This window comes from Bufo gargarizans, chromosome 6 (genome assembly GCF_014858855.1).
Source record: "Bufo gargarizans isolate SCDJY-AF-19 chromosome 6, ASM1485885v1, whole genome shotgun sequence".
NCBI lineage: Eukaryota > Metazoa > Chordata > Amphibia > Anura > Bufonidae > Bufo > Bufo gargarizans.
The window spans coordinates 289,377,561-289,400,396 of NC_058085.1; the positions used below are offsets into that span (position 1 = coordinate 289,377,561).

Consider the following 22,836-nt stretch of genomic DNA (forward strand, 5'->3'; position numbering starts at 1 on the left):
AAGAGTCACACAAGATGTCGAAATGTAGGGGAAAAATATCCCATGCTTATGTGCGATGAATTAAGTGGGTGTGAAGTGATTCTAGGTACGCCACTATTATTGCCGCTATAGCTATAGTGATATTGTAAAAAAAAGAAAGTGAAAAATCCTGAAAACCCTAATTTTGTACAGTCAGACTTGTACTTCTACTTTTGACATGCCAACATACATCAGCTTTAATGGCGTTTTTAATTGCTCATTTGTGTATGTCAATGTGTACACTGTGGTTCCAGAAAGCCCTTCAGTTGCCCAGACAGAGTTATCATTGTTAGGCGCAGTAACGTACAGTGAGGAGGTGGTGGTCCTTAAAAGTCTATTCAGCACTCGGTGCAATACTTCAGCATCTTGACTCATGCTCTTATTGTGCTCTGTGGTTTGTGTAATGTGTGTGTGTTTTTTTTCATGTGCTTTTGTCTGTTGCAGTTCATACGTGAGCTTTTAGACAGCTGCGTGTTGGTACTTGCGATGGTGCCTGTGTGTTTTCACTGCACATTTTTATAGCAATATGTAAGTGGCGAACCCCTCCACAGGCTGGTCTCCCTCCCCGTCTGCCGTGTATATGTAAGCACTCCTGGGCGTGCGTTCAACAGCTGTTGTGTGTGTTTTCTCTTGTGTAAATTACTGTGTTGGACATGTACCTACTCTTTGTATTCTCTGCTCACTTTTACCTGTGTCCTGGTTCTACAGTTTTGTTCCATTTGCTTCTATTTGTGTTTGCTTTTCTTCTTTGCTGATGATGAGTGGCAGAGCCATTTGTAACCCTGGACATAATAAACAGTATAAATGATCAGCGACTACAAATTTGTGTGTATAAAAGTAACTGCTGTGAGTAAAGAACCCAAACTTTCCAAAGAAATTTAGAGCAACTTTTCAAATATTAAAAAATCTGATTGATCTTACTCCCTAATGTATATTTCAATTAGGGAGTAATTTCTGTGAGAAAGGGTTAATACTCGAAAGGCTTAATGTAGCATACATTTTGAAATATGCAGAACATCTACAAAGAATATACAGGTTAGGGATTTACTATATTTACATCTCTTTTTACACTGCTGAGATACAGGTTATAGTCCTATAAGGGCAGCCAAATTTTGGGTATCATTTCATGGTAGGTGGGACGCATACGTGAGAGGCAGCGTTCTCATTTCTGCTGTTGGGTTGGTTGCCGTACCTAGGTTTACTTCACTGGGAGCAATGGTTCAGTTCATTGCCTCACTCTGTATCTAAACACAGTGGACCAGGAAGAGTGGCATGTTGGAACCTCCATGGCAATCAGCACACCAACCACATGTTCTGGTTGCACCTCCTTTCCTCTTAGCTATGTTCCTGAAGAAGCTGCTTAGGAATCTGGTCAGGTATTTCCATCTCATGTTGGATCCTGTAAAGTTCCACCTAAAAATTTTATGACTAGGTTAGTGTTGATCAGATATAATGTCTTGAGAACAGCTTGATGGAGGTATCTGTGTCCAAGATAAGTCCAGCTGCCAAAATTGTCCATGGCAGCGTGAAAAATTAGACCATTAATCAGATAGTGATGTTGTGCATAATACAGTGTGGAGGGCAAAACAAATCTCATCATTTTACTACTACATATTTCTACATGGTACTCTGTAATGATGACATGCTGGGAGTGGTTGCAGGGCCGTAGATAATTTTTTTTCCTGGGGGGGTTCAGCTTTCTCAAATTATAAGACTTTATCTAGCAGACACACCAGGGTTTGAAAAAAATATACCAGCCATATCATTCCTAAACCAATCCTTTACCTTGAGCAATACCGATTTAGTTGTTTGACACCATATGGAAAAAAACCTGTTTTAAAAAGACTCGTAATTGGTACCTACCCACTCCAGTCTGGAGTGACAGTCTATGGCACGCATGACACATCGCATGCTAGCCTACTCTTGTAATTTCCATAAGAAATTGCGTTTCTTTATTGTTGAGGAGACTAGAGTGTGAGAGACTAGAAAGAATACATCAAACCATGCAGCCTGCACAATAAGTGATGTGGACCAGCATGGTGGTGGCCAGTTCCCTCAATTCATAAGAGTCTGGGGGCCGGACTAAATATATGAATTGACACTGTCTGTAGCCTGGTGTGGGGGGTGGGGGTGGGCTGTGAATCTTCTTTATTTTCTTTTTTAACTATTACTTTTACTTACACTAGTGCTCCAGAGTCTGTCTGTCTCTCTCTCTCTCTCAAACTACTTATTTTTTTTCTTCTCTCTCTCTTCTGAGATCTCCAGGCTCTGTGCTCTGTCAGCCGCTGCCCAGGAGTAGCAGGCAGGAAGCTGGCCGGGGTCCAGACGTACGACAGGCGGAGGTGGAGCCTGAAGGCAGCGTGCATGTCATGTGATCATTAGCGTCATCCCTGCCTGGCTGCCCTGTGTGTGTCTGTGAGTTACTTGTGCCGCCGTACCTGCCCCCCTGCTCTGCCCGGCCCCGCCCTGCAGCCTCCATCACCTCTCTATGTGCCGCACTGCCCGCGCCGCTATTGCAGGCAGCGGCACGCCCAGGCCGTTCTCTGGCAGGTTAGGAGGATAGACACTCTGGGGGGCGGGGGGGGGGGGGGGGGGGTTGAACCCCCCTATCCCCCCCCCCCCTTATCTACGCCCCTGAGTGGTTGTAATGTGAAGCAGGTGGTTACTTGACTGCAAATGAACTCAAATATGAAGCTGGGAAATGGATGGAAGTATCAAAGATCAGTGGTTTTCTGTGGACCATGGGTCCATGGTGAGACCATCTAAATATGCCCTATTTTGTCCATGATTACAGATCCTTCAAGCACATTATAGTCTGTGTCTGTGAAAAACACAAACACAACACAGATGCCACGTTATGTTTTCATGAACCATTGGTAGTAGATACGCTGGAAATTTATTTTCAGTCTAGCAGTGCCCGTGGAATATGGATGACATATGGAGTGAAAAAAAAACAGCTCACGGATGAACCACTGACCCTCTGGTAATGGATATCATCACAGACACAAACGTGTGAAGTGCCTAATATTGATGGAACCATATACGGTGATTATAGGATTTTATTGTTTTCCCATTATCTTGATTACCATCAGAAGGCAGAGAAAAATTATAAATCCATATTTTTCTTCATAGCTGTATGATTTTTCCCCAGACTACAGCAAAATGTATCTAGTTTGACAGATATTTTCTTATGCCATGCCAACAGTTTTTATGAGATTTGTGCCCACCTATACCATGCCTGGAGGGGAAAACAATCCATGATCACAAGACCCAGTATTTCCTTGTCAGCCCCTCCCAAAAACCATACTAGCTTAATTTCAGGACTTGGGTTTAACATTAACAGAATTCTGTTCCCACATCTGCTGGCCCCGATAAGTCGTTCCCGCCACAGCCCTTTCTACACAGGTTGATGAAGGTAAATAAAAGACTGAACAAACAGTTTAATCACTGGGAATTGCCTGAGTACACAGCGCTGATTGTAGCTGAAAAGACAGCCCTGGAATGAAGGGCGAGTGTCCTGGAATTTAGCAGACCAGGGGTATGCTGCTCTGTTTTCTACAGCCTTGAACCCACAGACATGCCTCCTTACACCTAGAAGAAAGCTACTCATATTTATTTGTCTAGGCCTCCTTTGCCTTCTAGAGGAGTCAGGATTAAGAGATCACTGGTGATTGACAGTGAATGGCTTTAACATATTTAATAGAAAGCCAGAAGCTGGGATGGGAGCTACAACACTTGACACTTGGACTGTTGGGGCATGTAGAGCCTCATCCTACTGGGGTGATTGTATTTTTTTACCGTGCATGCCTGAGCGACACAGGTGGATTTATCCTGAGTGACCCATTAGCTAGAGATTAGCAAAGAAGCTCTGGAATGCAATTTTAACATGGAATATTACTGACGCTCTGTTGAAGATTTAATCTTCTAATCACTATTACCCTCTGGTAATCTGCTTTATTGCTCCTCAAACTCCCTATTGCTCAGTCAACTATAGCATTGAGGAGAATTACGTAAAATTCTATACTCCATCTTAGACATTGATGGCATATTGCTAGGATATGCCATCAATGTGAGAGAGTTGTGAGTTCCTGCACCTATCTCCAGAACAGGGGCCAGGTCGGGGGAATGATCGTTTGGCCAACAGTTTTTGAATGTGTATGGCCGCCTTAAGTGTGACTTTTTATATAGCGAGGCTGGCCATACACATACGATTCCCGGCAGCCAAATATGACAGTTTCAATGAGATCAGATGACCATCTAATGTGCAAAAGGCCATCGTGTCTCCACTTCAACGGCAGATGTTGGTGGAAAGAAGGGTCGGAAATGTTGGATTTCAATATGCAGATCATTTTGTTCTCAGATGAGCTGCTGTTGGTGTCTGGCAGCGGCTTACTCTCCTCTCACTATTGAGAACACGCTCCGTATTAAATATTCACATGCTGCATTTTTTTGCCAATTTCGGATAAAGAATATCAAGCCAAGTAATTTTCTATGTAAGTGAAGGGGGTTTTGCAAATTTTAGGAAAACTGAGAGGTAAAACATTTGGATCAAAAGGCCTGAATAAATTCCTGTAATACATTTTTTATTTTTATTTTTTTACTTTGAACGTGTCAGACATATTGAAGCACTTTTTTTTTCAAGGTGAATCATTCTGTACATGAAACCGAAGGCATGAGGAACGTTCTGGGATTCCTTCTTAAAAGTGACATTAGGAGCCATTGCATAGTCTGGATTCCCCTGATCAGAACTGTCCCTCAACACCCTAAAATGATTTCACAATATGAGCTGCTGACAGAGCAGAGGTCTCTGCTGAATAGGACTTTGTATACTCTGAAAGGAGGCTTGTTATTCCATTAAAATAAAGCGATACCTGTTCCCCCTTCCCCCACTCCATGCCATCACCGGCTCCCCTCCCCTCCTCTGCATTCCTCTGTCTCTCAGCTCTCTGCAATTCTTTCTTGATAGATAGAAATTCATTCTGCAATTACATTAGGGACCGTTAATAGGCACCAGATTTTTTTTCTATAAGTTTAAAGCGTAGAGAGAAACTAACTGTGCCACCTCCCTCATCAATGATGATTATAGTCCAAGTATCAGAAGACTTGTGCATGTATAGAAGTAGCAGAGCTGAACCTGCCTAGTGATACTCAGACTTGTAGATTTGGTTGTACTTTTGTCCTCTCGATTGCTTAAGTATTTTTTATGAGGTTGAGTGACAATTATGTTGGAGCCATATCTGAGGTGTAAAGAGGCTATTGTCTATAATTTTTTTTACAACTTTTGTCTCCTCAGGTCCGTAATCAGCACTGGAGTTTGATTATGGAAAGCGTTGTTCCATCAGACAAGGGTATATACACTTGCATTGTAGAGAATGAATATGGGTCAATCAACCATACGTACAGCCTTGATGTCATAGGTGAGTAACAGATGTCCCAAAATTCTGTATGATCACCTAGGTTATTATAGTAGTGAAATGCAAAAAAACCCGGAAGAATGAATTGATAAAAATTTGGACCGCCTAACTGAATAATCTCTCCTAAACACCCACTCTGGAATGTACTGTTTATTATGCAGACTTCAATACACATGCTCCACCTCAAACATTGAAACAAATGTATTTTTGGGGTTAGTTTTCCATCAAAGAGGCGGCCTTTTCTTGGATGTGTACCATGGTTCTAAAAGATGGCTTGTACAAATATATGAAGTAGAAGTAGTACAATGATGTATTGAACTTTACCTGGAGCATTGCAGTAAAGGGCACAAGAAACATGCAAAGCCTCAGATGTTCCAGCAAGTATGACAGGTATGTGTGAACACTTCCTTCACACATACCAGAGCAAAGTAAATTTAGTATAGAAATGTCATAAGAATACAATATTTTAACCTTTAAATTTTTTTTTTCCAAAAGTAGATTTAAAAAAAAAAATCACTTGCAGTGACAAATTATGCAGACAGTGTTATATATTTATCAAAGCATTGACGGCACTTTTATAGCATAAAAAAGGCACTAATTGTGGTGCAGACTATATTTGCATTATAATTTTCAGCTTTTTACACTTCTTGAAAAGTGGTTAGAAAACCTTGCCAGTTGCAACCTGACAGATTTATTATCATTTATGGCAAATTTGATTTTCTGGTGCATGGACTGCCAGAAGAAGCGCCAACTGCCTCCTAATAAATAAATATGGTGCGTTTCACCCCAACAGACTTTAGACTAAGACTGGCCTAAGAATCACTGGTCTTGGTAAATTTTGTCCAACGTATCCACAAGTATGTAAATATGGCCCATGAGAGTGTGTAACCTTATTTGCTCCAGATGTTCTTCAAAAACGTGTCCTAGTATGTTAGGTTTGATGAACTGTAGTCTAGGTAAGTAGGTGCTGTCCATTCCCACAAAGTGGCACAGTTCTAAAAGAAAACCTTCTCCTTGTCAACACCTGAAAGGGGTTGTATGTAAAAAAAACATAACTGCTTGTTTTTAAGACTGAACGCCAACTCTTCTTCTTGGACTAATTTTTGTATAAAAAAGAGAAATTGGGCTGAGCTGGAATACCAAATCCAGCCCATCAACTAGAGTATATCTCTTGCTTGAGGTTGACCATTTTCACTCCTATAGGCAGATATCTGTAGTCTACCCTTCAAACTAGGTCTGCATCACTTAGGACAGAGCCAAGTGGTTATGTCAGGGTATTTGAGTACCCATTTATTCTAGGACTTCCCAAATGTTAAACCTGACACACTATCACAGAGGGCGGCCAGGAGCCGAGGAGGAAAATTCCAAACAAGTCTCCAGGAATAGGTTCTCCTTCCTGCCAAACTGGGCCCAGTAGTGCCATAGCTTACACAGTAAATTAGTTAAATTCAGCACTGCTTTGCACTTACACAAAGGACTGCTTTGTACGAGGCTAGATGGGCTATTGGCATGTGTATGTACCATTTCGAGGTAAAGAAATAGCCTTGCTTTAATAAAAGCTATACGTTTGAATCCAGCACGCTTGTGTCTTATGTAATCTTTAGCTTTCTTGGTGTTGTCAAACTACACCTTCCATCATCTGCCTCTTACCTGCCAAATGTATTCCTCCTCAGTCACATAACCTAGGAGGAGCAACTTTTTTTTAACTTTCGTCAACGTCTCAAAAGCAACTTATGGACCCAGTGAGGATTTGGTTTCTTCTATAACAATATCCTGTAATAAATTGTACCTCTCACCTCCATTTTACATGTATTGTACCAGTATTATAGGATTTGTTTTCATTGTACTGTGATAAGGTCGATTTATTTTTTACTACCATGGCGGAAGGTGTAGGCAGGGCGAGTCAGTACAATGCTGCATATTATGATGTTCAGTACCATGTGATAATGGATAGGCCAGGTGTACTGCTCTGGTACTTTTGCCAACACGGAGCTTATGTTAAATCTTTCCTGCATTTAATGCAGACAATGAGTGATAGGATACAGAATAAAGGCCTGATATTCTACATGATAACAGGAAGAAAGTAGAGGGCACGATGTGCTGTAGGTTTATATGAGCTAAAGAGGTGAGAATGTGAAGAATAATATGCGGTTGACTGTTGAAGACCAGATTGCTAGATGTTCATTCTGTGTGTGCTCTCCTGCCCTGACTTGCCTGTTCTGCAGGTAGGGGAGAAGTTGTTGACATATATCAGGAATGATTCGGTGAGCTGGAAGCTGAGACATGACTGTGCAGAGTTTGAGAAGCTGGAGGCATCTTTAGCACTGTGACTGTTGCCACATACGATATGGTTATGAATGCCAGGAGAGAACCAAGCCTAGTAGTAGTAGCAGAAGCACTATCAACCGTAGTAGAAGAAAACATAATAGTAGTAGCAGTAGTAGCAGAAGCAGTATCAAAAGTAGTAGTAGTAGATAACTTAGTAGTAGTAGACATTGTAGCAGTAGTAGAAATAGTAGTAAAAGTAGGAGTAGTAGAAATAGTATTAGTGGTAGTAGTAGAAAACATAGTGATAGAAGTAGTAGCAATTTTAAAAATAGTAGTAGAAGTAGTAGTAGTAGAAGAAAATGTAGTAGTAGAAGTAGTAGAAAATATAGTAGCAGTAGAAGTAGTACTAGGAAACATAGTAGTAGTAACAGTAGTCGTAGTTGCAATTGGGAAAGTAGTAATGGCAGTAGTGTTAGAAGTAGTTTATACTGCTGCTGTTTACATGGGGCAATAATACAGGACATACATTCCCATAAACATTAGCTTGGCCCATGCAAAAGAGATTAAGAGCAATTGCAGTGGACATTTAAGGTGGTCAGTTTTTTATTCATTTTGTGATTATCCTGATGTCACAGAATAGGGCTGGTGGTGAACATGGAGAATGTATAGTATTTTACAGATTACACAGTCAAATTGAATCTTTTTAAAATCATTAATATAGTTTACATTGTAATATGATCACTCTAATTGCAGGGGGTATGTAGTGCAATATCTTGATTCACACTGTTCAGAGATGCTCTATAGAGGACATCATGTGTCTGCTGACCAGGGCAATTTCTTGACCTGTCGTTGATGATGTCCCAGCTTGGCCTAGGAAGACTTCCCTTGCTGGCCCCATTGCCCGATGTGCTTCTAGGGCAAAGGAAATGAAATCCGGCTGCTGAGCTCTGAAACCCAAAGCTCGGCAAGTGAAGGAAAAGCAAGAAACTAAGACTTGTAATAACACCGTGGCTGCTCCCACAGGAGGCAAAGAGAGGGTTGTGGGGGAGCTGTAAGGTTCCAATTATGCAGGATCATGTGCAGAAACCAGCCTTTTTTTTTATAACAAAGTCAACTTCCCACAAAATGTTTGAAGGAGAAATGAAAAGGAGCATAGATTCCAAGCCAGACTGCATTAAGCACGGCTTTCCAGCACTCACCGACAGAGAGGAATTTGGTGGAGCAAGCATACTTGAAACCTGTTTGTGAAGGAACGGCTAAGGGCACTCCAAGGATGTTGTACCTTGATATAGAAAATCCACTGCACATGGTCAAAGAAAATTATTTCTAAAACTAAACCCTCTCTTTTCATAGAGGATGGGGGGGGGGGGGGTAGAAGTTTAACAAAGAACATTATGTTCGTACATTTCATTCCTGAAGTCATCATACTAAAATATTTACATTTCCTTATCTCATCCTAGCACATAAAAACAGTAGGGGAATTTTTTTTTAGGAACAGTATTATACAGTCAAAATGTCTAAAATAAGTAATTTGCATTTACCATAGTACCTCTCATGGTGGCTACCCGTCATGCTTCCAATTAACAGTCTGTCTTTTCACCTTATATCACTTGCCCCTTTAACTCAGTGGGGTCTTTTTCAGATCCCTATAGAGAATACCGTCATCAAATTAGCCCTAATGCTTGAGAAAATTTAGGGAATCAGGGAGAAAAAGTGCAGATCAAACTTCTTGAGACATTTTCATGAAAAAGCACTCAAATACCGTACTTTTTTAACAAATCGTGTTTAAAGGATACATACATGTAAATTATATTATGTGAATTTAGGAGCACATAGTGAATACTATGCAGTTTTTTTCATTGCATTTGTAGTCCACACAGCATCTATTTCTACATCTTGAAGTCACCCTCTATTCTGTACACATCTGCTTTCATGTTGGTCTAAACAATGTCAACATGAAAACTATTTCTGGGAAAGTCAACTTTGTGTTGTCTGCTATTTATAAGTTGATTATAAAATGGTTGCAGTTGTCAGAGAGTTAATGAAATAGTTCCGGCGCTGAAAGGTTGTCCAGGAAGAGACGCTGAAATAGTTTAGGCTGGGCTCGTGATTGCAGCCTTGATAGTGTTATAGGAGGCCCCACAGCTGTCTTTGGACCACCTTACTCACATTATGTTCTTGTTGCCTTTTAACTCCCCTTTTTTCTATTAAACTAAATATTGGTTATGCTGCTGAGAGAAGTAGGCAGCTTACTGATTCATGTAGGGAGAGATAAAGAGTCCTTTTGACTACTGGAGCCCCGTCCATAGAGAAAGAGGGGCTACATAGGTGCTTGTTATAGTGGTTTTCCAGGCTCCTGATAAACTTGCCTAAGGATAGGTTATTAATATAGGATTGGTGAGGTCTGGTGCCCTCAGCTGTTCCCAGCGGCCTCTGGCACTGTAGCTAGCACTTTGAATGGAAAAGGAAGTACAGCTCTGTTCAGAATAGCGCCCGTGGTGGTTACTGCAGCTCAGCTACCATTCACTACAGTGGAAGCTAAGCTACAGTAACCCAGCACGGCCACTATACTTTGAACAGAGCTGTCTGCTTTAAACTCCATTTATAAGCTAGTTCCAAGACAAGAGGCAACAGGGAACAACAGGCCAGTGGGAGTGTGGGGTGTCAGACCCTCACCATTTGGATATGAATAACCTATCCTAAGGATAAGTCATTAATTTCAGGAGCCTGGGAAACCCCTTTAATGTCAACAGGCGAGGCTGTGCCAATTTTCACCTTTTGTTTTACACTCTTTGCGCTGCTTATAAAGGTAGGAGCGCTTCATGGGCTCTCTCCATAGGGGATGCCACCAGCTAGAATTGGAGCTTCTCCATAGGTTCCACATTGAAGCCATGTAGGTTTCCTCTATAGTACACACACCTAGAGAAAAGTCTTCCTGAGATGAGCACCTTGTTTGTGAAAAGCATGAGTGAAAAGCATTCATAGTGCATCATCGTTCTAAACTCCAATAATTTACTTATTTTAAGAGGAACATTTCTAGGGGCTTCTCAACATTTTTTTTTTTTATAGAGTCCAGTAAAATATTGCACTCCATTGCTTTGTTTCTGTCTGGTCTTGGTGAACTGTGTGTCCCTTGTTTAACTTAATGGGTAGTAAAATGTAGGCAGGGAATAATTCATTATGACTTCAAAGGGAAAATACAGTCTGATAAATATATCTGTTCCACCACACACCAGTCTCCTGTACTCTACATCAGTGCCCCCAATCCGGAGTGATCTTTTTAAGATTCCTTTCCCTTTCCCCCCCCCCCCCTTTCCTTCTATGCTTTAACTTATTGCAAGTTAAACAAGGTTGGTGCTTGTGCTGTGGCTGCCAGGATTACGTCAGCGTACCAATTCCCCACAGAGTGCCAGGGAGAGCAACCTGCATGAAAGCCGCCTTTGTTCCAGGGAGGTGTGCTGGCTTTACTTGAGGCTGCTCTCTGGACGTCTGTTTGTGAAACAATTTATTGGAACATGGTATGTGTGTGCGTGTAAGACGCTCCCAGAGATTGGATACGCTTCACTCCTTAACACCTTCCTTGCCAGTGGAACACCGAGAGCATTTAAAGATCAGTAGTATCAATATTTGAGAATTTGTTGTGAAGATTAAAATTAGAAAGTGTCAATCCCCTTTACTCATCCACATTATTACACATTTCCGTTCTTCTAATAAAATTGAAAGTGTTAGAGGTAACGGAGATCTGAAGGAAGCGGCTGCAGGTGGGAAAAACTTTTATATAGTCAGTAAATATTTTTTTAAGAATAATGTAACCTTTCAGATGAAGAACCAATAGGATTGTGAAAGTTGAGTTACCATGTAATGAACCAAGATGACTTTCAAGAAAAATATGGTTATCAGATGCAGGGTCGGACTGGGTTTCTTTGTGCCCACCGGAGAAAATTGTTCTTAGGGTGCAGCCTACGTGTCTTCAATGAGGTTTTATAGGTTTTGATTCAAAGAAATACACCCTAGTGGCAAATGATTGGCTCCAAAGGCAACTCCAAATGTCTCTTTTCTCATGGCCAGTTCGACGTTGGCAAGACACAGGAGGCTTACCACATCATTAAACACCATGCTTTCTTCTCAACAAGTATTATTTGTGAGTTTGAGTATTGTCTGATTATAAACGGGTAGCTAATCCAGATTGAAACGCTGATTCAGATTCATCTTTCCGCCATCATAAGGGTTGGTGTATCCTAGAACTGCACAGGTTAACTGGAACACTCCCTAGCACAGGTGACATAAAAATCTTTAGAAGTATGGGCAGGGAATCTATATCCCCTACTTCTTCTTCTGTATAAACTAGCCTGTTTTCTATTGACCTTCTCCTGGCGGTATCATTTGAAGTTTTTTTTTTCCCCTCCTCCCTCCCCATTACTTACAAATACACATCTCCCTCCCTTCCAGTTTGGCACTGATTTTGCTTCAGGGACCCTTGCCAGGAACGGGTTTACAGGCTTGAGTTATTCCCCCCTCCTTCATTGGTGTCTCTGCCCTTATTTATTTTATAACATATATAACTTTGAACATATATGCTATGGTGTAAATGTGTGATCTTTTGTCCGAGGTCCTTAAATATACATTACACAGTTAATGCATCATAGTCTTACAAAGGAAGTTGCTTTACATGCATTATTGGCACAACAAAGTGTGCCATGCAGACCCTAAGTTTTTTTTGACCAACGTTCATGAGTATTCTCCATAACTATATAATACTTAGTTATAAATATAATAACTATATACTACTTAGTCACTGTTGTACAGCCTAATACCAATACTAAAGGGTTTTCTATGAATCAAAAAACTTGTATCAGCTCAAAAAGAGCAAAAGTTTTGCCGACACCGTGCTGTATGACTGTGCATTTCACTACAGCACAGTCTGTGGCTCCAAATTATAAATCTGAGGGATCCCGTGCAAAGAGGTTGTCCCATCTCGGCATTTTCATAGCGAGATGGGGCTAAGGCTGGGTTCAGACCTGAGCGTTTTACAGCGCGTTCCTATCATACAGAGCGCGACATCCCGAGCGCTCAGGTCTGAACCCAGCATCAGTGCTGGTCCCAGGTGCGTGGGCTTACGGAAAAAAAAAGCCAGATTGGGCAGTGCTCCCGTTTTCTGTTGTAGTGAATCGAGTTACGCAAGCAGCATAACAGAACAAGCTATGCTGCTTCCATAAATTCACTCCAATGGGAGTTACGGAAACAATGGGGCGCCAGTCTGCTCAATTTACATGGAAAACCTTTTGGCAGTACTATACCATTGAGAATTAAATACCAAATGTTGTCGTTCTGTAGCAGTCAACACAAATGATGAAATCTCCTATATAGATAGGAGTCAAAGATGTTATATGTAAGGTAATCAACATCAAAAAGTAAGTGCAAAATTGGGATGAAAGTATGACTGCTACAATGTTCTCTTAATAGGCCTAGATGAAGATGCCGACAGAAGAGCATTGCATTGATTAGTGTAATGTGTGATGCACTAATTGAGTCATCCCTCTCCTCTCTGGCCGCAGTGATAGCCTGACTGAGAGAGTCAATCAAAACTGTCTGCCATGCTAAAAGTCCAAACAACGAGGAAGTTAAAGACGAAGTAAATTCAAGAAATTGTGTCCAGAAAACCAGTCATCCACCAATTATGCAAAAAAATAAAAAATACATAGGATGTTCACATATAGGTTGTAATTGTTAATATATGATAAAAAAAACATTTTGGAAGTGTCCTTTTAAAACCTCCTTCTCGTTTTTTTTTATTTTTTCATTTTTCCTCAGAGCGCTCCTCTCATCGGCCTATATTGCAGGCAGGCCTCCCAGCCAACACAACTGCCTTTGTTGGAGGAGATGCAGAATTTGTGTGCAAGGTATACAGCGATGCCCAGCCTCATATTCGCTGGGTGAGATATGTAGAAAAGAATGGAAGCCGATATGGAGTTGATGGGATTCCATACATGAAGGTTTTGAAGGTAAGAATCTGTTACATAACAAAGACATATAGGTTGTTTTTTTTAGATTCTTAATTCATGCCAGCATCTTAATAGTTTTTGTTAGTGCAGTGAAATGCCTTGAAAATATCAACCCATTAATGATGGCTTTTCATCAAACTTGTTAATTTCCATTGCTGGAAAGTAAGAGAAGAAAAACATCTAGGACTTAAATATTGATGGTCAGGCTAGACCATCAATGTTTGATTGGTGGAGTCTGATCCCAGGGACCACTTCTGATTAGCAGAATGAAGTTGTCACCACATTTCATGTTCCCCTCGTTTTTTACACATGCACAGCAACTAATCGACCTTCATTCTGCTCAAAAGGTCCTCACCAATCACACACTAATGACCAATCCTAAGGAGAATAAGTCCTGAAAAACCCTTTAAGATCAATCATATTCCTTTTGTGCTATATATTCAACATAATGTGTGAAATGTGTAGTAGACAAAGATAGCGTATTCATTCAGTTAAGCGGTCTACCAGTGCCAGCATTGCCGCCAACATTAATAAAACGATTGCATATCCCGCTATAAAATGTAGTGACCATGGTACAATACCTTTTAGTCAACAGCTCTATGTTTTTCTTCCTGTGTCACCTGCCGTGTTTAGCACTCAGGAATAAACAGTTCCAGTGCTGAGGTGCTGAATTTGTACAATGTGACAGAAGCAGATGCTGGCGAATATATTTGTACAGTCTCCAATTATATTGGAGAGGCCAACAAGTCAGCCTGGCTCACAGTGGTGAAGAAAGAATCAGGTAACGTCTCCTGCCGCTGCACATGGGCTGTGGATGGGCTCTTGGTGCTTTTGGCAAAGGTGGCGTTTGACAAAAAAAAAATCTGGAGATGGTGTTTTGCCGTACTTTATTGCGGCCATGGAAAAATACCCACTGAGCTAAAGGATTTCACAAAGTAGCAACTTCTTATGCTTCTCCCTAACATTTTCATACCTCACCTCACCACAAGGCCCTCCTTAGTTACCCGTTATTCCTTATTTTTCTTTCTAAATCTTTTTTCCCTAACGTTGACATGCACTGGAGGCAAAGCTTTATACATATAAGTGAAACTTATTAATTTACCAGGAACAGAGTGCCTCTGTTAATGTCATTGGTTCTTATCACTAATATTGGCTTGGCCATTTTTGATACTCCCTGGATAAGAATGAAACAAGCTTGTAGTTTTCAGTTCTCTTCCCCCTGTTAACTGCCGCTAAAAGATGAAATCCTTACTCATGGGTCTGATTTATTTTTTTCCATGTTCTCTGATTGCATTGCATGCATAAATGGTGGTAATTCCTGGTGAAGGGCAATGTGCATTGATCTGCAGTCTATGTTCTCAAAATGTTTTCATGGTGGCTCTTGGTGTGTTGGGTCTTCTGGAGAAGGTCTCTGTGGAAAGCAAAGGAGATCCTCAAAGGTTGACGTGCCTCTCCAAGGCTTGAAACATCTCCTGAGCAAATTCCACGTGTTTCCTTTTCTCATGGGGTATTGCTTTTCTTTTCTTTTTTTTGCCGTCCTTCTCTTCCAGGCTGCCGGTGTTAACATTACAGATGAAGAGATAGAAGTCTTGTATGTCAGAAATGTTTCTTTTGAGGATGCTGGGGAATATATTTGTATAGCTGGAAATTCCATTGGGATTTCTCAACACTCTGCCTGGTTGACGGTTCTGCCAGGTATTATCCTCCTGTCTTGGGTTTCTGTCTTTCCCTCTTTTGTTGCTGGGGTAAGCCATACACACTGCTCCTTTCCAAGGAAACCAATTTAAAGAAAAAACTAGAGATCCATACTGTATTCTTTGTATTATGAAGGAAGCAGTCTACTTTGTGAATAGAACTTTTACCACTATGTTCTTAAGTTGAGGAACATGGAGCTGTGTAACAGGGTTTACCTCTGCATCTACTTTCCTCGTTCCCTGGTTGCATAGCATGGGCTCTTTATGCATTCGGGGGGGCAAGATGTTTTCTTTCTATTGTGTTTTAACCCCTTTAGCACTGCTCCAAAAGGGTTTGAACCGCAGTAGACAAAAAAAAAACATCTCTGGTGTAAAGGTCTCTTTTCTCCTTTTTCTTGCTGTCCAGTCTCTTAACTTTTCATTCTGTTTTTTTTATTCTTTTTTTTCTTTTCCTGCTGCTATTTTACTTTGGGGGACAGACAGCTACTTGAAATAGCAAGGTAATGTCCCCCCCATTACAACACTAGCTACCACATGTATGTTTGCTGGACAATCCTTTGCTGTAGAGGAATGACTGAGTAAAATTGTGTGTAGCATTAACATTATGGTAAAGTCCTAAAATTCTGTAGGGTAACAATTTCGATTATACGTAATATTTTCAGCAGTGCTAGGATTAAATAACTAAATATGCTCCTTTCACTCAAGCTATGGTTCTGTATTCCTGAGACAGCCTCTCACTGGTTCGTCAGCTAGTTGTTTTTCTTTCAAAACCATAGGCTGATGTCAAGTCAGGTCAAAGTGTAGTGAGTCGCCAGCTTGTGTTGCCCGTTGTTGGGCACTTGCTTTGCCAGAACTAGCAATGCATGATTTTGCCAGAACTAGCAATGCATGATTGTACTGTGCTCACAAGACAGGCAACGCTTAATATCTAGGCTCCCGGATGCATAGGTCAGGTGTTTATGCTGTGCTTCTAGGGTTTGCGGTCTGCAGAATGCATTAGAGTAGCAAATATTTGCTGGGATTGACATGCTCTGGTAATTAATTTATAAAGAGAAATTAAAGTTGGTTAGTAAACACTTACTAATACAACAATTCTAGAGAGCATCTTTACTTAGAGGTGTACAATGCCGTTCCTCTGTTATTCCCCCTGAATACTTCTGAAAAAATTGACAATTGGGTAATTTCCTTTGTCATAGGGGTATATCCCTGCACAGATCAGCACTGATTGGACAGTGATAGAGTTTGCAGGGAGACACCACAACTGGTAATACCCAGTTGTCCATTTATTAATAAATTTAAAAAAAAATTAATCAATTTTAAGAAGAAAAACAGATGAACTACACAATCTAGAATTCTAAGAAATGATGTTCTAGAATAGTTATTTGAGGAATATAAGAATTTACTAAAATAGACAGGTCAAGAGGGGTGGCAGCCTGGCAGGTACTCTTTAGCTTTTAATCCATTATACAATGCAGTCCCAAAAGAGATAGGAGATGAATGCTAGTGCGTCTGTTTGTGAGTGGATATGATGGCGAGTATTGAATGTTTTAAGTTTAATGGACCCTAGCTCATTTTGTCCACCCTACATCATTTTGCAGGAACAGAACCTACTGAAGAGGCCAGTTCTTTGCCATACTACATGGAAATTGGAATATACATTGGTGGAACCTTTTTTATCCTTGGCTTTATTGCAATTTGCATTATATTTCACTATCTCAATGGAGCGAAGAAGAAGAAGGCTTTGATTGGGCCACCTGTAGTCCACAAGCTGAGCAAGCGAATTCCTCTACATCGGCAGGTAACAGAAAGTAGATAAAGAGTTTGAAAACCTTTATGCGCCGACCAGCAGCCTCCATGTGCACATTGTGAACTATATCTCATCATCAGTCCTGATAGAGGAAGAACGAGGTCCCCAGTTCTTACAGTTAAAATACACTAAACGTATTTACTGCAGTGGGATGCTTCGCACATTTTGGGCTAGTTAATCAAAAGTAGTAACAAACTGCTATACGACATTACAGATGATGGATTTAAAGGGGTTATGCCATGATTGATGTAAAAAATGAAAATTAAGCATTATAGAGCACATAGAAATCTCTTTCTCACAAAGCTAGAACCAGCCCTGTACTGCACATGGGTCCACAGATCTCCCCTTTCACTGCTGCAATTGTTTTGCTAGATTTATTTCAGCTTGGCAGCTCAGTCGGTGTGTTCTTTCTGCTGTAGCTTTTTCCCTGTAACTGACACAGCTTCAAACAGTAGATATGGCTGGTGGCAGTTAAAGATTTAAACTGAGCATGTGCAGCCACCTCAGCGGGATGGACAAGAAATAAGGAAAAGATCAAACCGCAGGTGACACTATGCAGATAGATTTCAGTGACTAACTCTGGCTATACAAAAAAATGTATTACATGCAATTGCAAAAGTATTCAGATCCAAGTGCAGGTTTAAAAAAAAAAAAATTTGTTTTGTGTGGCACAACCCCTTTAAGGATTAGACTAAGAAGAAGAAAATCCCTTTATTGTCCCTCAGTGGGGAAATTTTGGCATGACAGCAGCAATCACATTCACAACAGGAGCAAAATAAGAGTAATTAGAAATTAAAGATTAAAATGCAAGAAAAACATAACACAGAATTTACCAAAAAAATGCACTACTGGGTTTCTGGGAACAGTGGTGGTTATAAATCCTAACCGCTACTGGGAGGAAGGACCTCCGATAACGTTCCGTTCCTTCATGCACCTAGGATGCAGCAGTCTGTCACTGGAGGAGCTCTCCAGCTCCACAACAGCTTCATGCATGGTGTGGGAGATATTGTCTAACAATGATATTAATTTTGCTAGAGTTCTTCTCTCACCCACCTCTTGCACTGGATCAAGGGGACAACCTAGGACAGAGCTGGCCTTCTTAATGAGCTTATCTAATCTCCGTCTCTCAGCCACAGATAAGCTGTTCCCCCAACAAACCACACCATAGAATGTGGCTGATGCCACCACTGAGTCAAAGAAGGTCTTTAGGAGCGTCCCCTGCACTCCAAAAGACCTCAGTCTCCTCAACAGATAGTCTGCTCTGACCCTTTTTGAAAAGAGCATCAGTGTTATGGCTCCAGTCCAGTTTGTTGTTCAGGTGAACACTCAGGTACTTATAAGAGTCTACCACCTCAATGTCCGTTCCCTGTATGTTCACCAGAACCAAAGCAGAGGGCCTGTGTCTGTGGAAAACCACCACCAGCTCCTTGGTTTTGCCCACGTTGATCTGGAGCTGGTTCCTCTGACACCAGTCTACAAAATCCCCTGTCTGTACTCTGAGTCGTCCTCATCTGTGATAAGGCCGACTATGGCACAGTCATCAGAGAACTTCTGTAGGTGGCAGCCTGGGGAGTTAATGGAGAAGTCTGCAGTGTAGAGGGTGAAGAGGAACAGTGCTAGCACAGTTCAGTGTGGTGTCCCCGTACTGCAGATCAGCTTGTCAGACACAACCCTGAGATTAGTGTTGGGCATTGTTTCCTATCTATGTTCTAGCTGTTGACATAGCTCTTCGAAGCTTTACTGGATGGGGCTTCTCTTTCTTGAATTACCTGTTTTGTATAACATCATGTAGGTTTAACCATTATATTCAGCTTTTCATCATTCTTTTACTTGATTAGGACTTAAAAATGCCCATAGTACATATTAATTACTATTGGTCCTAATCAGGGCTTATTAGTTAAAAAAAAAGAAAATCTGCCTTTCAATTATTTTGTGTTCCAGTGTCTTTGGAAGAGGAGCTGTCACCACTCCTGACATGTCTATTTTAGTAACTACTTGCATTTCCCATGTAATAACAATGTAGGAACATCTGTTTTTTGACTCTATGTTGCCTCATTCCTTTGTTATTCCTGCTAGAAGTTGTGAATACATTTCTAGCAGTCTGCATTGAAAGTCCAGTTGGGTGCTATCAGTTGGAGTTGTATCCCTGCATAGTTGGATCCTGGCAGCACTGATTTGATAGTGTCAGACTGTGCAGGGATACATTCTCAACTGGTAACACCCATCTGGACCTTCACTGCAAACTTCTAGCAATTCATTCATAACTGCTAGCAGGAATAATAAAGGAATGGCACTTCATAGACTCATAAGAATAGATGCTCCCGAATTATTACATGGGAGATTAGCTATTGAGACTTTCCCTCGCAGAAAATGGAAAAACTTGTATGGGTGTAAATAGATTTTGCTTTGTGAGCACTGCATAAAAATAAGGCTTTCCTGTGGAGGGAATTGACTGTTAGAAGAGAGCAAGCATTGGCAGTAAGGGACATTCTGATAACCTTCTACTGGGCACCAGAATTTGTGTCGTTGGCACCTCTCTCTAGAATTAAAGGGCATTTTTATCAAATCTATACAGGTGTTGGTTGGAGGATGGGCAGTAATAATTTTTGAGTGGTAAATCATATATTACAAGTCTGTATGTAGCCTGCCTCCTTGTCCTTTTGAGGGTGAGACAGATACTAGATGATCCAGCAAATGCTAATTACAATGAGGTTATTTTATATATTTGTGTCCCAGTTATTCTCTACATTTTTGTACTTTTATGCTTCTGATATTATGTAAAACATAACAAATGACTTTTACTCCAGAATTGACAGCATGCGTTTTGCTGGCCTGCCGGGCATAACTTCTAAAACTAGGTACATTAGTATTGTGGTCATGTCCAGTAATCCAGTCATGCTGGGTACTTGAAGTTTCCCTTGTTTGGATGAAGTAATAGAAGATAATTCAACATAACGACCAAGAATGGACCTTTTTACACCTTCTGAATACTAAACTACCCAAGAGCGAGATCCTCCTGGATTGTTTTGGGAGTATGGAAATTAATGAAGTGCTATCTGGTCTTTTGCTGCCACAATTTTTCACTCTTCTGTATGACCTGTAAATGGCATTAAGCACCGCATTGGTTTTAAAGGTTGTCCTTATTATATAATGAATGTTGTAGCACCCAAGTTAGTAGAGCTGCAGAACTTGGGTTTGGGTTCACACAGGGGCAAATTGGCCATAGACCCTAAAGGGAAATTTTCCAGTGGGCCAATGCCCCAGGAGGCCACCCAAGTTCTCCTCTCTGCCACTGACCGGGCACATAATGAGCTTTCAACAGTAATTAATGTTGTGAGAATCGGATACCCATATACCCAGCCAGTGACCACACATGCCCTCCTGAATTCAAATGCTGTGGCCTGCACCTCATCTCCTAAGACCCCTGCTCCATATACAACCAAAGGAGGAGGACAGAAGATGGTAGCTATTGATGGCCACCACAGAGGGCCAGCTTTTGGGGCTGCATATTGTGCTACACTGTTAGTTGGTTCTGCTGGGATGGTATTTTGCACTATGGTATTGTTGACCCCGCCTACTTGTGTTGCCCCGCCCTCTGTTAATTTGGACCTGCCTACAAAATGTGGACACTTTTTTATTTTATTTTTTCCAGGGCCACTTTAAGTTCCCTGCCCGCCCCTGTTGTTGGATATCTTTTTGAACAAATTTCCCATGATTGAAATTGTATTTTTTCTTTAAAGGGCAGCCTTAAGAGGCAATCTTGATATGAGCTGCAATACCACATGTAACACACACCGGTTTTACTCAGCAGACAGTGATGCAATTCATCATAGAACATCTGAAACACAAACTCATTTTCTGATTGCTTTTTTAGAAATTGGAAAAATAAAGCCAATTGTGATGATGCAGCAAAAGGAAATAAATGCTATTTTATTTGAATGAAGTCCACAGAACAAAAATTAGGTTTGAAATCAAAGGCTAGATTTAAAGTGGTAATCCCATTTTATGTTGGTATATCTCTAGAATATTCTATGAAATGATAATCCGTAGGGAGCTGAGATCTGGAAACAATGACAAGTATAGGGTGGCCACAGTGGTGGATCGGGAGCGCCACTGTACAGGGAAATACTGTGATTTGGTGAGGTCATGGTGGTCAGACAAAAATAACATTATACTAACACTAACCATCATGGAAGTACTGCTTTAAAAACTACATATAGTTGAGGATCAGGGATTTAGGGGGTTTTCATTAGTTATAACACCCATTTTATAATAATAATACGGGGGAGACTTTTTTTCATGTTTTTTTTTTTTTTTTTTGTCCATGAGTTGATTGTCTGAAGTGATAGATGCATATTTGCTCTCTAGAGCTTAGCTTGCACATGGTCGGCTGCCTTGAGATTACTCTCTCTTCTTTTGTCATAAGGCAAGTATCACAGATGTCTTTCTACTTGCAGGTATCAGCGGATTCAAGCTCCTCTATGAATTCTACAACTCCATTGGTGAGGATCACTACGCGGCTCCTATCCAGTGCCGATACTATGCTTCTACCAAATGTGTCGGAGTACGAGCTTCCCCATGATCCAAAGTGGGAATTCTCAAGAGACAAGTATGTATTTATACTATAGTTACTGCAGAGACCTCATATAGTACATGACAAACTAGAACCAGCCCTGTACCTCACATGGATCCAGAAATTCCCCATTTATAGTTCCAATTGCTGTGCTAGATTTATATCAAGGCGGCATGTCCTTTCTGCTGAATCTCTCTCCCTATAACTGTCACAGCTTCTAACAGTAGATACAGCTGGTGGCAGTTGAAGGATGGAACTGCGCATGTGCGTCCACCTCAGTGAGGTGGACAGAGAAATAAAGTAAAGAACAAGCTGCAGGTGGTGCTATAAAGATACATTTTATTGAATCGCTCAATGGCTATACTAAATTTATAATTACGTGAAATCGCTAAAGTTTTTAGATCCATGTGCTGGTTTGAAAAATGTAGAATATTCTTCCTGGGATAGCACTTTTAAGAATGTAAAATAAATTCTATAGAAAGGCTTTAGCCAAGTGAAATGCTCAATGGGAAAAAAAAGCACGCTAATTAGCTCAAATAAGCTCAAATACCCCTAATCAGAACAGAGCAGAGTACTGGCCTGGCTGACGAGGATGCATCTTGGGGGAGCTACAGGGAAATTATTTTCAGTGAATGCTCCATGATGAAAAAAAAGTTATGATATGTGTGCTAATTATCATACTTTTCCCATGGAATATTGTTTGAAAATATATCTACATACACTTCTGAGTCTCTTCACTGAGAGCCATGACCCTTCCTCTCCACTGAACTGCATATAAGGCTTCTTAGTCAGTACCCTGCGCCATACTGAAGAGGGATAAGGACCCCAAAACAGCTGTCTACAGATAGGTCTCTGGTCAGTATGAGCGAATTACCATGAATATTGGTTAAAAAGACCCCAAAAATTACACTTTCAAATCAGCTGCCTTAGTTTGCACCACTGAAGATATGATGTGCTCTTTTAATATGTTAGCCAATCGATAGCCACAAAGCTGACGTGCCAATCTCGCTGATGTCACCAATGGCTACCACACACTCACTTATTGACATGACGAATCGCC

The 22,836-nt window shown here is 40.9% G+C and overlaps 1 protein-coding gene across 6 annotated transcripts in view; it reads left to right on the forward strand.

The window, feature by feature from the left end:
- The window catches only part of FGFR2 (fibroblast growth factor receptor 2), a 72,487-nt gene that overhangs the window by 39,268 nt on the left and 10,383 nt on the right, over nt 1-22,836 (forward strand). For 2 of the 6 annotated variants that reach the window (XM_044298937.1, XM_044298942.1), the window contains 5 exons: nt 5,312-5,435; nt 13,512-13,702; nt 14,336-14,483; nt 16,995-17,200; nt 21,661-21,812. In XM_044298937.1, coding sequence (XP_044154872.1) covers nt 5,312-5,435; nt 13,512-13,702; nt 14,336-14,483; nt 16,995-17,200; nt 21,661-21,812 — 821 coding nt within the window. Of the gene's footprint in view, nt 1-5,311; nt 5,436-13,511; nt 13,703-14,335; nt 14,484-15,252; nt 15,398-16,994; nt 17,201-21,660; nt 21,813-22,836 lie in introns of all 6 variants that reach the window. The other 4 variants (XM_044298938.1, XM_044298943.1, XM_044298940.1 and 1 more) reach the window with 3 other exon arrangements.